Source organism: Acartia tonsa, chromosome 4 (assembly GCF_053477335.1).
Source record: "Acartia tonsa isolate MP-2025a chromosome 4, ASM5347733v1, whole genome shotgun sequence".
Classification (NCBI taxonomy): domain Eukaryota; kingdom Metazoa; phylum Arthropoda; class Copepoda; order Calanoida; family Acartiidae; genus Acartia; species Acartia tonsa.
Genome location: NC_137263.1, coordinates 42,261,135 through 42,274,567, shown reverse-complemented (window position 1 = coordinate 42,274,567; position 13,433 = coordinate 42,261,135). Strand labels below are relative to the sequence as shown.

Below are 13,433 nucleotides of genomic sequence, written 5' to 3'. Positions count from 1 at the left end.
ATTTTTTTCCCAATTTTCCCGCAAAAATGGTGATTTTTGTGACCTTTGACGGCCACTGTCGGCCAAACCGCTGGGCCGACTGCCTCCGGCTGCATACCTGCTGAACCTGCTTGGGATGGCCTACAAAAAAGTTGGTATACATGTGGCTGTGCCACAAACACACGCCACGCTGTGCGCAAAAAACACTTCAAAAAATGACCATTTTTGGGATGCACTAACTTTGCCGCCACTTAAAGGCTGGAAGGAGGCCGGCCATTGTCTCCGGCAACTTTAAATCATAGTTAGAGCCGGCCATTGTGGTTCTATAGGTACTTTTAAATTTCTACTAACTCCTCTGGGAGGCCCTTAGGGTCCAATACACCAGGGCATGGTTAACAAACTTTGAGGTGCTCTAACTTTTCCGCCACTAGGGGTAAAATTTTGGGTCACTATTTATTTGTAATCTACCTGAGCCAGATTTTCAGGGTATAAAAGGATTTTTCCTATTCTGAAACCAAAGCAACAAAAATAGTGACAAACAACCTTAATATTATAAGGAATTCGGTCTATTATCTTTAAAATGGAATAATTCCCAAGAAGGAACAGCTATGATTTTAAGAAAAACAGTTCCTGGGTGTATTTGATGGCCATATAGTCCGTTTTTCTGGTGGGTTTTATCAAACTTCTTTTGCCTTGAGGACCACTGTGGCACAGACAAACATCTAAATACTTTTAGTATACAGGATATTTTGAGACATTAAAGATATTTTTAGGGATATTTGCAAATGTGTAAAATAATTATTTGCTTCCATCAATAATTAAATTTTGCAAGATGACTACTCAACCAACCTCAAAATTTTTATAACTAAATCTCAGGGCGCCTAAAAAGGTGTCTATAAAACAATTACCTCAATGAGTTCTTGCAGGGTAGCCACCAGAATTTTATCAGCATCGTCAAAATTAAAGATAGGGATATCTCCTCTACTGTAGGAGTAAAGATCACTCTCGGAGCCAATGGGAGGCTCTTGAGCCTAAAATAGATGAAATAGCTGTTAGTTATCTAAATTAGTTTTAATCACATAACAAAATTTAGTGAATAAAATTTTTCTTTAATTCTACATTTTGAAGCCCAAAACTTTGAGTTTTAACAATATCTGATTTTTTTTATCAAATTATTGCAAAATAATATACAGATGTTGTATTACTTATCGAAAATTTAAAAACCTAAATTAAACATCTGGTTATCTATTTTAATCTAAAATTAATTTGTTTTTTATTTGTTTTGAACTTAAGGCAAATATAACTTTAGTGAAATAAAAACTAGGAAATATAATAGAATAAAACTTTCCTAAATTTTACATTAATTTAACTTGCTTTCTATAATGAGAAAAAAATTATGAATAAAAATAAATTTGGTTTTCCAATGACTAACAGTAAGACTCGTAAATTTGTCTTGTACTACAATTGCATACAACCTTTCATTTTTGCATGGCGTAAAGCACCAATTAAATAATGATCAATTGATAGGTTTTCAACACCTGGTCGTAATTTGTAAATTGTAGTAAAGAATATTTAAACTAGATATCTTTGAATGTTTTAAAATAACAGCAAAACTAACTAAAATATTAACAATAAGAACACGGAGCACAACATACTTTGGAAGCAAAGCACTAAAAAAATCCTAATTCTAAATAACATTGTGAAGGTATGGACTTGACAAAGTAAGACATAAATTAAATGCCTATAAAACAGAGAAATCTTCACAAAAAATATTCTGACGTATAACTAAGGTAAATGTAATGGACGGATAAAGTAATGTATTGAGTAGAAGCTCCGAAGGAATATTTACATAAAATTTCAACAGTCTCTAATAAGTGTATAATTAAGGACGAACGAAAGAACTAAGCTATGTAGTAGCTTTGCATCCACAAAGTTAGGGAAGGTTTTATCTTTTCTTCTATTGCGCTTTGCTTTTCTTTAATGGTAGAGTTATTGCTCTTTCAAAGATCTTGAGCTTTTTTTATTAAATAAAGCAATTGTGATTTAAAGATAATACCTGCATTCGTTCAATTGTACACTTGAGTTCCGCCAAAACCTCGTCGCTTGACTTCTCCGAATGAATATTGATGGAAATATCACGAGGATGGTACACCTTAATCTAAACAAAAACAAGGATAACATAATCAGCAAAAGAAAAAAGCGAAGCGCTATCTGATAAGATATACAGACTTTACTTTTAATTCAGTGTATATAAATACATTCATGTCGGCTAAAAATTCATGTTTTTTGACCGTCTCATGATATCTAAAACTGTTGGACTCTTGAGATGTTTGTTTAGAATAAATGCCAAAACCAAAGAATTAATAGATATTTAAACTGCCCTTTAAAATCCTACATGCTTGATATATAATAAATAAAAAAAAGATGGCAGCAGAAACAAACAGAATAACAAAGTTTACAAATAATTGTTATAGGAATCATCATACAAAGTTTGATAACGATAGAACAATTTAAACATACACGTCTATATTAACGAAAAGAGCCAACCAATACGGGCTGACGGACGGACGTACAGACCGACCCTAATGATAGAAAAGATTCTCATTTTAAAAGAAGAATGACATAGAATATCTTACCTTGCTGTGTCTCAGTTGATACTTAAGATCTTGCAATGATATAGGCATACTGACTTGTCCTTTACCAATACACGAAAAATGGATGGTCACCTAGAAATTTAACAAGGATGATTAGGTACAACAGGGGCGTCCAAGCTTTTTTTTTGGGGGGGGGTAAAAAATTTTAGGGGGGGGGGTAATTCGTGTTTGGGGGGGGTAAAATGGCGCGCGAAGCGCGCCGAAATTTTTTTTTACCCCCCCCAAAATTTTTACCCCGGGGGTAAAATTTGATTGGGGGGGGTAATTACCCCCCCTAAAGTCTGTTGGGGGGGTAAATACTCCCCCCAAATCTGTTGGGGGGGGTAATTACCCCCCCCAAACTAATTTACCCCGGGGGTAAAATTTTTGGGGGGGGTAATTTAATTATGTAAAAAAAGCACCTACCTAATCTATTAAGTTAATAAGTACTATCTTATAACATAAAGTAGTAAGTAAGGTTTATTTGACTATAGCTTCAGATTTCATTACTTTTAATACTGAGTTCTCCTTTTTAGGAAAGCTTCACATAGATCCCATGATGGTTCCACACTATTATAGGTCAATCCTTTGAGTGGTTTTAGGCTATTTTTCTCCTCCCTTTTTACCCTTTAGAAAACACGAGTTCTTAGATGCTAAGGGCGCCACTACTATTCAAATATATAGTAGTATCTCATTCTTTAGAACATAAAAATACAATAATTAACTCACTAACCAATGAACCAATATGATTTTACTTTAAAGTGAAGCGTCTGATAGGTCCTGGTAAGTTTTATAACTAGTTTTAAGACACCCTGACATCCTCCCAAAAGAAATCGCCTATAGAAATTCTGTTTCATTATTTAATGAAATATTTAATTTAGTTAGGTATCTATTTTATGGAATCTTCAGTGCTTTACAATTACATCATAGATCCCCGGGATGGTTTTAGCCCTTATAAAGGCCCAAGCAAATAAAACATGATCAAACTATTAAATTTTTTGTTATCATGGTTAAGAACTGTTTTAACTGGTTGGACAGTAAAATTTTTTTTTTAAGAACATTCAATTTGGGGGGGATAAATACCCCCCCCAAAAAAAAATTTTGTAAAGAACATTTATTTTGGGGGGGGTAATTACCCCCCCCCAAAATGGTTTGGGGGGGGTAAATACCCCCCCCAAAATCGTTGGGGGTGCCTACGGCACCCCCAAGGTAGGGGTAATTTTTTTTTGGGGGGGGTATTGTTCACAAAATTTTGGGGGTGCCTACGGCACCCCCAAAATCGTTTGGGGGTGCCAAATGGCCCATTACCCCCCCCCTTGGACGCCTATGAGGTACAATAGTACCGACAAAGCCCAATTTGTGTCAAAATTGTGTCAAACATGTGTCAAAAATGTGTCAAAAATGTGTCAAAAATGTGTCAAAAATGATACATGTGAATGATGTCATAAAAAATAGGGAATATCCATCCCTTTTTTAGGGGTTTTCTTTCCCACTTCTCCTCTCATCTCCCTTATTTTTATGACGCACATGGATCATTTTTGACACAATTTGGGCATTGTCATAGTAGCTAAGTTATAAAGCTATGTCTAAGCTGATATTCTAGATATTAGAGATAGGCAGACATATTGTCCCTTAACAATACAGGAGAAATGGATGGTCACCTAGAAATTAACAAGGATGATTAGGTACAATAATAGCTCAGGTATAAAGCTATGTCTGAGCTGATATATTAGATATTAGAGATAGGCAGATATATTGTCCTTTACCAATACAGGAGAAATGGATGGTAATCTAGAAATTTAACAAGGATAATTAAGTACAATAGAAGCAAAGTTATTATTATCCTAGAGTAATATATTGGTCATTTACAAAAATAAAACGACAACTATGTCCCCCCCCTCCCAAAAAAAACTGATTGTGTGAAAAATTATCAAGATTCTTGAAGAGTTTTTTTGTTTAGAAAGGGTTAGTTTAAAGCTGAGATAAATGATAATGACTTGATAGGAATTAATTTACTTTTGAATTAAGTTTCCTGGAAAAAAATGTTAATTATATTACCTTACTACCATGTCTGCCATCTTGGCTGAAAGAAATCACTAAATGATCATCCTCTACCTATAATATAGAGATTTATTCGTATATGCAGATAAAAAATTTATCAGGTAAATTAAATTTTCTTGAATGTCGTCTCATTGTGATTCATTAAAATTGATTGGTTGATACAAAACAGCAAGAAACGAACTTTTTCCACTAATAGTTTTTATCTAGAAAAGAAGTCATTATTTATCACTATTTGGGCTGTACATCGATTTATCGTTTATTGTCAAAACCATTAGAATTATCTTAATCTGAATGAGTTTTAAAGGATGCCCTTCTGTGTGTAATAAGTAGCAGTCCTAATAACAAGAGTAATAAAGACAGACCAACCAACATATCGGACTTGTAGAGTAGCTACAAATGTGTCTTACTTGATTCTTGAACAGGTCCAATTCAGGTCCCAGTTGGATATTTTCACACCAGACTCCTGAAATAAAAATGTTAATACTGTTTTGCAGAATATCATTCTTGTTATACTTTTAAGTTAGCTTAAGTATAGAAGCCCAAATTGAAAAGTTAGGCAAAATGTCTTAATTCACCTAAATGCAGACAGGGTAGAGGACTGTAAATTATCATGGCTTTCAATTATACGACTTTTGTTTTGAAAGTTTGAAAGATAATATTTATACCCAAATAAAACAATTTCTATTATGTCACACACCAGACAATACAGCAAGGATTAGATCAATGTCTTTTGTAAGTTAAAGTATATCAGTACATTTATTACATATATAAAAATTTATTTCAAATAGAAAAGTCAAATTTGGACAATTTTAAACTTTATGTAAGAAAATTGTAGCTCATCTAGTATTTGAAATAGTTCAAACAAAGATGAAAATATCCATTGCATTGGTATGTTACAAAAAAAAACTGAGATAAGAGCAATAACAGTACAGAAGGTAGAGAAATCTTACGGTACAGACAGATAAACAGACAAGCTCAGAGCTTTTTTGTAAGGATAATTTCTTTAAACAACAAGCACGATTACGTCTTATAGTTGCAAAGTTTTTTTTGGGGTAAAAATAGGTAAATTTTTTATTTTATTACATATATGTTAATGATCTAACTAACTTACACAGAAGAAGAGAAACTCTATATAAGAGACATGGTTTAGATATGTGATAAAAATATGAAAAGTATGAGAAGTAAATATTTGTAAAGAAGCTAAGAATGTAAAATATAAATGTCCAAGTGCTGGTTACAAATATACAGGTAAACTGGTCAAAATTGGACACTTTGATTCAAATTTCAAATCCTAAATTAAGATTTAGTTGACATACAAATGATTTAGAAATTGACTAATTTCTGATAAAACCTTTTCTATAATTTTCCTTGTATCATCATGTATTGGCGGCTCCGCTCCTAAAAGCCTTTAAGGGTACTTGATGGAAAGTGAAATATTTTTATAACAGGTGTGATTTCTCTTTGGAGGGTTTAAGGTAGCCTCCTTCATAAAGTTTTAAATCTTTCCTGAACATTTAAGAGGCTTCACCTAATCGGTCCAGCGATTAGCGAGATCCTAAGCTAGAGACATATTCAAGATAGATATACATCTTATTACTTTTATATTAGGATTTTGTGGGAACTAAAACCCAATTTTGCACGATATTTAAAATTGTCCCAATTTGAGCTGCTTGTACCAAGAAAATCTACCAACTTGATGGTACTTTTCTTCAGGTCAAAGAATTTCAAGCCTCAGGATTCAAGACAATTTAAAATAGACATCTATTCGTTTATTAGGTCAGTGGCTTTGCTTTCATGTCCTTTTAGATAGTATGACAATATAAAGCATATAAAAGTGAAATAACATTCGAAAGACGCAATCATATAAATATATGTTGGATCCTTAAACGAATATCCAACATATTATATGTTGTAATGAATAAGTGATCTTTTTTATAAAGTCTTTTGGGAAAAGTGTCAATAAGTATGTTAAAATACAGAGAGAAAGAGGATAAGAAAAAACTGAGAGAAAAAGAGAAAAAAAGGAAAATTGAGGTTTGGAATTAAAATTTAAAGATGGAAAAATAAAAGAATAGAAAATATGAAAATTTAATGTTTTAATTGTAGAAATATTTAAAACAATAAGCTTGGTGTAAAAAAGTTCTTATTTAAAAAGTAAGAAGGCTTAAAATTGCAGAATTGATGGATTTTCTGTGTGTACTTTTCTGGGTGATTGTGTGTATGTGTTTATGGGTGTTTGCAGTGTGTGTGTGTGTGTATGTGTGTGTGTGTGTTTGTGTGTGTAAAGAAAGGGTTAAGCAGATGTAGAGTATTGTGAGAATACAAATCAGATTCAGGATTATACTATAGGCATACAGCATACCTTTCCAGAATTATATAATAACAAGGATCACAACATACATAAAAGCGACCCTTATCATATTGAATAATTCGACAATATAATGACTGAAAAAGCTTCAACAATATGAAATGAATTTTTCGTTTTTATTCAGACATCACAAATTGTTCCTAGCATATTTGCTCTCTCCAGATGTATAACTCTTTACAAATGTTGATATGTAAATTTCGTGGAATTCAAGTCATATGTTGTCATAAACAGACGTACAGACAGACACTAATTGTAAAATAGCGTAGCTAATAAAAAAATTACCATCTGAGTGAACAAGAGTAAGCTTAATAGTTCTTGAGTCTTCAATCAAATGGACCTAAAAATATCAAATAATATCAATAAATGAATCTGAAACAAAAGATTGAATAACCTTCAATTTTATGAACCCAAAAAGAAGCAATGTTAAATAATCTTCAATCAAATGAACCTGAACCAAAATTATCCACTAAATTTATTCAAAACACGTACATCTCTAAATAAATATCGATTACGATTTCGGCCGATTCAAAGTAAGAAATGATAATTAATAATAAGTAATCCTTTATTATATGGGCTATTTTCGTTGCTTAGGCATGTTATATCGTCTTATACATTTCATATATATAAAAAAATATTATTTAGTGCAATCTAAAAAGCCCACTTCTCATGATTACTTAGAAAAACATTTTGCTATTTTTTTTGTTTTTACAAATCTTGATAATCTATTTAGAAGAATTTCCATATAAGGAATTCGAAAATATTAAGATCATTCAAATAACAAAAATATAAATTTGATATTCAGTCTGAAACAAAATTGTAATTTTTTCTTAAAATTAAATCTGGAAATCATAGCATTTATTTCGTATAAAATATTATACTATGTATAAACCCAACTGATAGGTCTGACCCTGCAGGGTGTTTTCAAACAATCCTTTTAAAGTTGATCGAGAAAAGAAATTAGGTTTTTTGAAAAATTTTGAAGGGACCATCCCCCTAATTATTATTATGTTCCATTCTTAACACCCCAGAAAATGATAGAAGTATCAAATGTTTACAACTATTGATACTTAATTTTGAATTAAGTGGAAAATACTTAGGTTTGAACAAAACAATGGTGATATAATCTAAAACGAAGCTCAGCAAATCAGATAATCCTAATACTAAAGTAACAGGATGTCCGTTTGTCTGTGTGTTTGTACCGAAGGATCTCGCTAACCAATGAACCGATCGGGTTCTCCTTAACAGGGTAGATTCTCGTAGGTCCCGTTAAGGTTTTTAGCTATTTTGGGGGAGGGTACCACCACCCTCCCAAGAGAAATCACAAAAATAAAATTATTACGTTTCTCGATTTAACAAAGAGAGTTCAACGAAACATAGACATATTTAAGTGTCAAAAAAAACATTTTACGTGCCACTAGAGGCCTCCTAGGGGCGTAGCCGCTAGTATTACAAAAAGTCATGAAGTCTTTCACGTTTTTTTTGTATTTTTTAATTTTCATACATTGCATTTGTAGCGTGACTGACCGACTGAATATATTGTATACTGGATGTTCATTGGTAAAGAGAATCTTCACAAAAAAAGTTTCTCCGTCTCTCTTTAAACAGCAGTCGTGGAAACACAAAATAAATTATAAAGTAGTTCGCTATAAAAAAAGATTTTAGAGGAACATTTACCTTAAACTGGTTATCCAAATCCGGATAGTTGATGAGGAGCAGGGGATCTGGATCCGGGATCCCAATCAACCTGCGCCGCACTCCCTCCAGCACAATAACAACATCGTCGTGGCGCAGAGCGCGCTGCAGCTGCTTGGACAGGTAGTGGGACTCGACCAGGGTGCCCGCCGCACTGTCCACTAAAAGAGCAACGGCGAGGGTCACGGCCACGGCCAGCGAGGCTGCCATTGGCCGCCTCATATTTAGAGTGTTAAACACCAATCTAGCTGCAGTGGAAAAAATCAACCTTTTTGTTTTAAACTTTTTTGCTTTAATTCTAAATATTCATATTTTTATGGTTAATAGTATAAAAAGATAGACTTAAACCTGCCTAGGACCTATATATTGCTTCCCTGAAATGAAGATTTTATTTGGTTTATTGATTAGCGAGATCGCAAATTGTTAAAGACAGTTTTCCGCTAATAGTGAAATTAAAAATTAATATTAATTTTTCGTGTAAATTTCTCTATGATACTTCGGGTTTCTAGCCATAAAGGAATATGGAGTGACATACTTGACTTTTTTGCTATATTAACTAAATGTTGCTGAAATGTATAAACAGAATAATTTATCCTTATTGAAACCCTGAATACTATAGATAGGATTGGATTTATATGTATGTCTGTCTGTATAAGTCTTTCTTATTATATGGGTGGATTCTATTTAATAAATTCTATAATAAATTTCAAGCGAAACGCCCGATTCTCTTTTAACAAATTATACAATTTGTTTATCTTTAAATAATAAGTTTACAAAATGTCATGTAAGCATTCAGTTAATTCAAATAAGTTAGGTAAGAAATTTGAATGTTAGACCTGCAGGGCTTTGATTATTTTCGATTGTTAATATATGAAGAGAGGGGACATTGGAATATAAATAAATAACGGCGAAACAGCAAACTTTTTATGCACATTCTGTCATTTGCTGCCATATAAACTTTGTGGTCTAGAATGACTTATGATTGATCTGTACAAATCACTAGTGGCTAAACTTTTCCACCAATAATATACAACTGCTACTAAATTTATAGTGATTGAGGTGGTATATAAACTTAAGACCACTGACAAAATAGATAAAAAAAATGCAATGGTTTAATTAAAAAGTCCCATTACGAACAATAAATATAAAACTTTCAATTTGCAATAGTTCTTCAAATAACACTTTTACAACGCCAAATAATATTTCTGAGGCAAATACCCTAAAAAGTGTAATTGGTATAATTTTGGCCTTATTTAACAGAATTTTTTGGAGTAATCTTTTACTTTTAGGGCGAAACCATGTACTTTAAATAAAAGCACACCTGTTTCTTAAATTATTATTAAAAGTTGATTTTCTCCCTAAAAATTTGAAATTAAATTCTTCGATTCATAACCATTTGATGATTGATTTATATCCTTAAACAAAACAAAACATAATTTAAAAATTGTCACATTTAAAAGATTCAATGTTGATAAATCGATGTTTAAAAAAATAATCGTTATTTTGTCACAAAACAGGTAGAAATTATTTTACTTATTTTTAAAAATAGTATAATTTAAAATATCTTTTCAACATATCATGGTATTAACTGACAAAAGACATTATTAAATGGAAAAATAACTAAAATTAAAAAAAAATATGATAGACTTAAAACTAATATGAATTATAGAGTATCTTTTTACTGATAACTATGTTTTTAATCACTGGATATAGATAGAAAATCACACTTTTCCCTTTAGAAATGTATTGTAATCAATGAAAGTTTTGTAATCACTGATAAGCGTATGGTTGTATGTAAGAAAGTATCGTATACACATATATGGTAAAGTTAGCACATATGCTTAAAATTAATGGGTACTGGGTACTACATGGTTCAAATTGAATTGAATATATGATTAGGAAATGGTCCTACCCGGTGTTTTATGGTCCTTTTCTCAATTATAGAAAGATAGTTAAGAGACGGCGGCGGTTTCCAACTGCAAGGATATCCACAAAGATGGGTTGATAATTAAAAGGGGGAGGCTCAGCCGCCAACACAACCACTCAGATTTTTATTTGAATAACATGTAGATTTAATTATCCAACACCCCCCTTCTCTCGTTTCCTTGTTGTGTTATCAGAGCAAAGTGGCGAGTTAAACTTAGTTGTTATAGTGAGCTTATAGAGCTTGTTGTATAGGCAGTTTTCTTGACTTGTTCTTGGCCAGATAATATTGTGTGGGTGTTCGGGGAAACTAGAAAACAGCAAATAAAAATAAAAAAGAGCTAAGATAAAAATTTCATAACATTTGATTATCATACTAAAAGTTTAGTATATATTTGGAAAAAGTATTACAGGCCTCACTTTCCCTAAATAAAGAATTTCATACATTATAGATAGAAACACAACTTATATTTTTCTCATATTATTAATTGAATACAATTGTTTCACTATTAAAATAGATCTTCAGATGAAGTTAAGGTGTTTAAATGAGAATCTAAAAAGTATATGTCTTTGTATTTGAATCTTTTATATAGACTGGGTAGAAATTTAATTGATCGCCATTGTCCAATCTTTTCCACCTAAACCAAAAATATTAAAAAAAATTCAGCCTAAAAACTACTTCTTCAAACCAGCATTGAAAGGCATCTATATATTTCCCAATACATGTATATATCTAATAGCTATCTAAGTAAGAATACTGCTCTACAAGAATATAAAAGTATAAATTTAATTGATCAATCAAAAAGTATTTATTTTTAAGATAATAATAACAAAACTTAAAAATAAAAATGTATTATCCTTTCTTTCGATTGTAGTCGCATGAAGTAAATTTTAAAATGTGTTAAAAGTTTTGCTATTCAAAAATTTGGTTGTATTTTAAAAATATAGAGCTGAAATGAAGCGAAGTGACGAGGGGTAGTTGAGCGCGGGGCAAACAAAAGTTGAGTTACATTACATATAGGGAAGGGGAAATTTTTCTTAAAATGGGGAAGAAATTAGCATATAGTTAGAATAAGGATTAGTAAGGGAAGGTGAGCGTAGTTTAGAGTAATATGATTGAACAGGTGTGCTTACAAATTTTATATTTCACAGGGATAAAAGGACAGGACAATAAATTCAAAATGTATCATTTTGCTGGTCTTGGCTACTAGGGGGCAGAACAACTTTTATAATTTTCGCAGATTTTTCCGTCTCTCTTTAAAACCGTCATTAATTTTCTTTAATTATAATAAGATTTTTTTCTAATAGTAATTTTAGATTGAGAATTCGGATTTCATATCCACTAATATAAAGTAGTAATGTTTTTGTTTGTTGGAAGCTTAAGATGTTAAATTGTTAATAACTTCTGAACCAATTGAATTATCTTTTTAGGTAAGCTTCACATAGTTGTTGGCCATTTTATATTCAGATTTAAGTTTTAGGATGGTTTTATGCTTATTTTTCGATATTTTTTGCATTATTTTGATTAATGTATGTCTTGGCAAGTTTTCACGAAAATTCTTTCGTATCATTGAATTTCTAAATTCTATATATTTGCCCAAGTAAATTTGTTGAAATATTTATAATAAATTATTTCAGAGCACTCAAAATGAATTTATTGATTATTGTCCTATCCCAAAATCCCTGTATTTTAACGCAACTTGAAAATCTTATTTCGTAGAAGGTCTTCTAAATTTCATCTTTTCCTTATATTTTTTCTTCTTTGAATTTCTTTCCATCTCCACCAACTTTCTTTCTTTCTTCTTTCTCCCCCCTCTCCACCTTTCTCTATATCTCCAACTCTATATTTACTTATTTTAATATGTTCTTTTTTTGGTTTTAAAAATTCGGTACTACATCTTGTATGACTTTTGTATTCCAACAGCTATTGAGCCAAGAATAACTTAGAAGAGGAGCTATGTCTCCTTTTCTGTCCATATGCCTCTTATTTAAAAAAAAGATTTCTTCTTGATGTCATTCAGCACTAATAATAATTTAATTAAAAGATTTTTGCCATTTCTACAAAGCCTTTTAACCAGTGCAGTGGTGTGAGTTTAACCAGGAGGGTTTAAATCTTGAAGGGGTAAAATAAGAGAAGAAGCGTATTTTGTTTTGACTTTACTTGAGCGTCAACATTTGAGGTAAAGTGGAATAAGTATAAAAATACATGAATCATTTTACCCCTATCCTACCCCTTTCTTGTTCAAACTAGATTTTTTTCATTGCTTTGTAATTTCTTAAGGAGCGAAGCTATTCTTTAATTATCTGTGTAAGGAGGTAATGTAGTTGGTGATAGGGGAAACATAATGAATATGTATGTAATTATGTTAAAGTTATTTTCGACGCATTTGCAAAGATTTTGAAAAAACAACCTTAAACCATTCTTTTTATAGCAAGGCGAAGTGTGTTAATGTTTGTTTGTCCATCTGCTTTGTTAAGCTGCGCTTTTATGGATGTTGTCCGATACCATTCTTGCTCTTGAACTTATAATTCATATATGGCGAAGCATACCTCATTTGATATTCATCCATTATATTTTGAAACCAAGGATAAAAACATCCATGATTCGATGTTACAAGATGTTACTTGTATTAAGTCTTATTTTTAATTTTAAGGCATGGATGAATTATCATTTCATTATTAAAGTTATAACGTGAACAAAAGTATATGTATGTCCATTTACAGTTTAAAATGCTTTAAAGCACTAAAAGGAAATAACAAAATTTAATGATTTTTAA

At 31.6% G+C, this 13,433-nt stretch overlaps 1 protein-coding gene across 1 annotated transcript in view; it reads right to left on the bottom strand.

The window, feature by feature from the left end:
* The window catches only part of Tsp (Thrombospondin), a 33,620-nt gene extending 24,634 nt beyond the window's left edge, over nt 1–8,986 (bottom strand). Inside the window, exons 1-7 of the mRNA XM_080158265.1 lie at nt 8,716–8,986; nt 7,324–7,378; nt 5,081–5,136; nt 4,671–4,727; nt 2,616–2,705; nt 2,036–2,137; nt 888–1,010 (exon numbers count right to left, since the gene is read on the bottom strand). Of these exons, the coding sequence (XP_080014391.1) occupies nt 888–1,010; nt 2,036–2,137; nt 2,616–2,705; nt 4,671–4,727; nt 5,081–5,136; nt 7,324–7,378; nt 8,716–8,955 (723 nt within the window). The 5' untranslated portion in view covers nt 8,956–8,986. The remainder of the gene's footprint in view (nt 1–887; nt 1,011–2,035; nt 2,138–2,615; nt 2,706–4,670; nt 4,728–5,080; nt 5,137–7,323; nt 7,379–8,715) is intronic.
* Nucleotides 8,987–13,433: the final 4,447 nt, after the last annotated feature.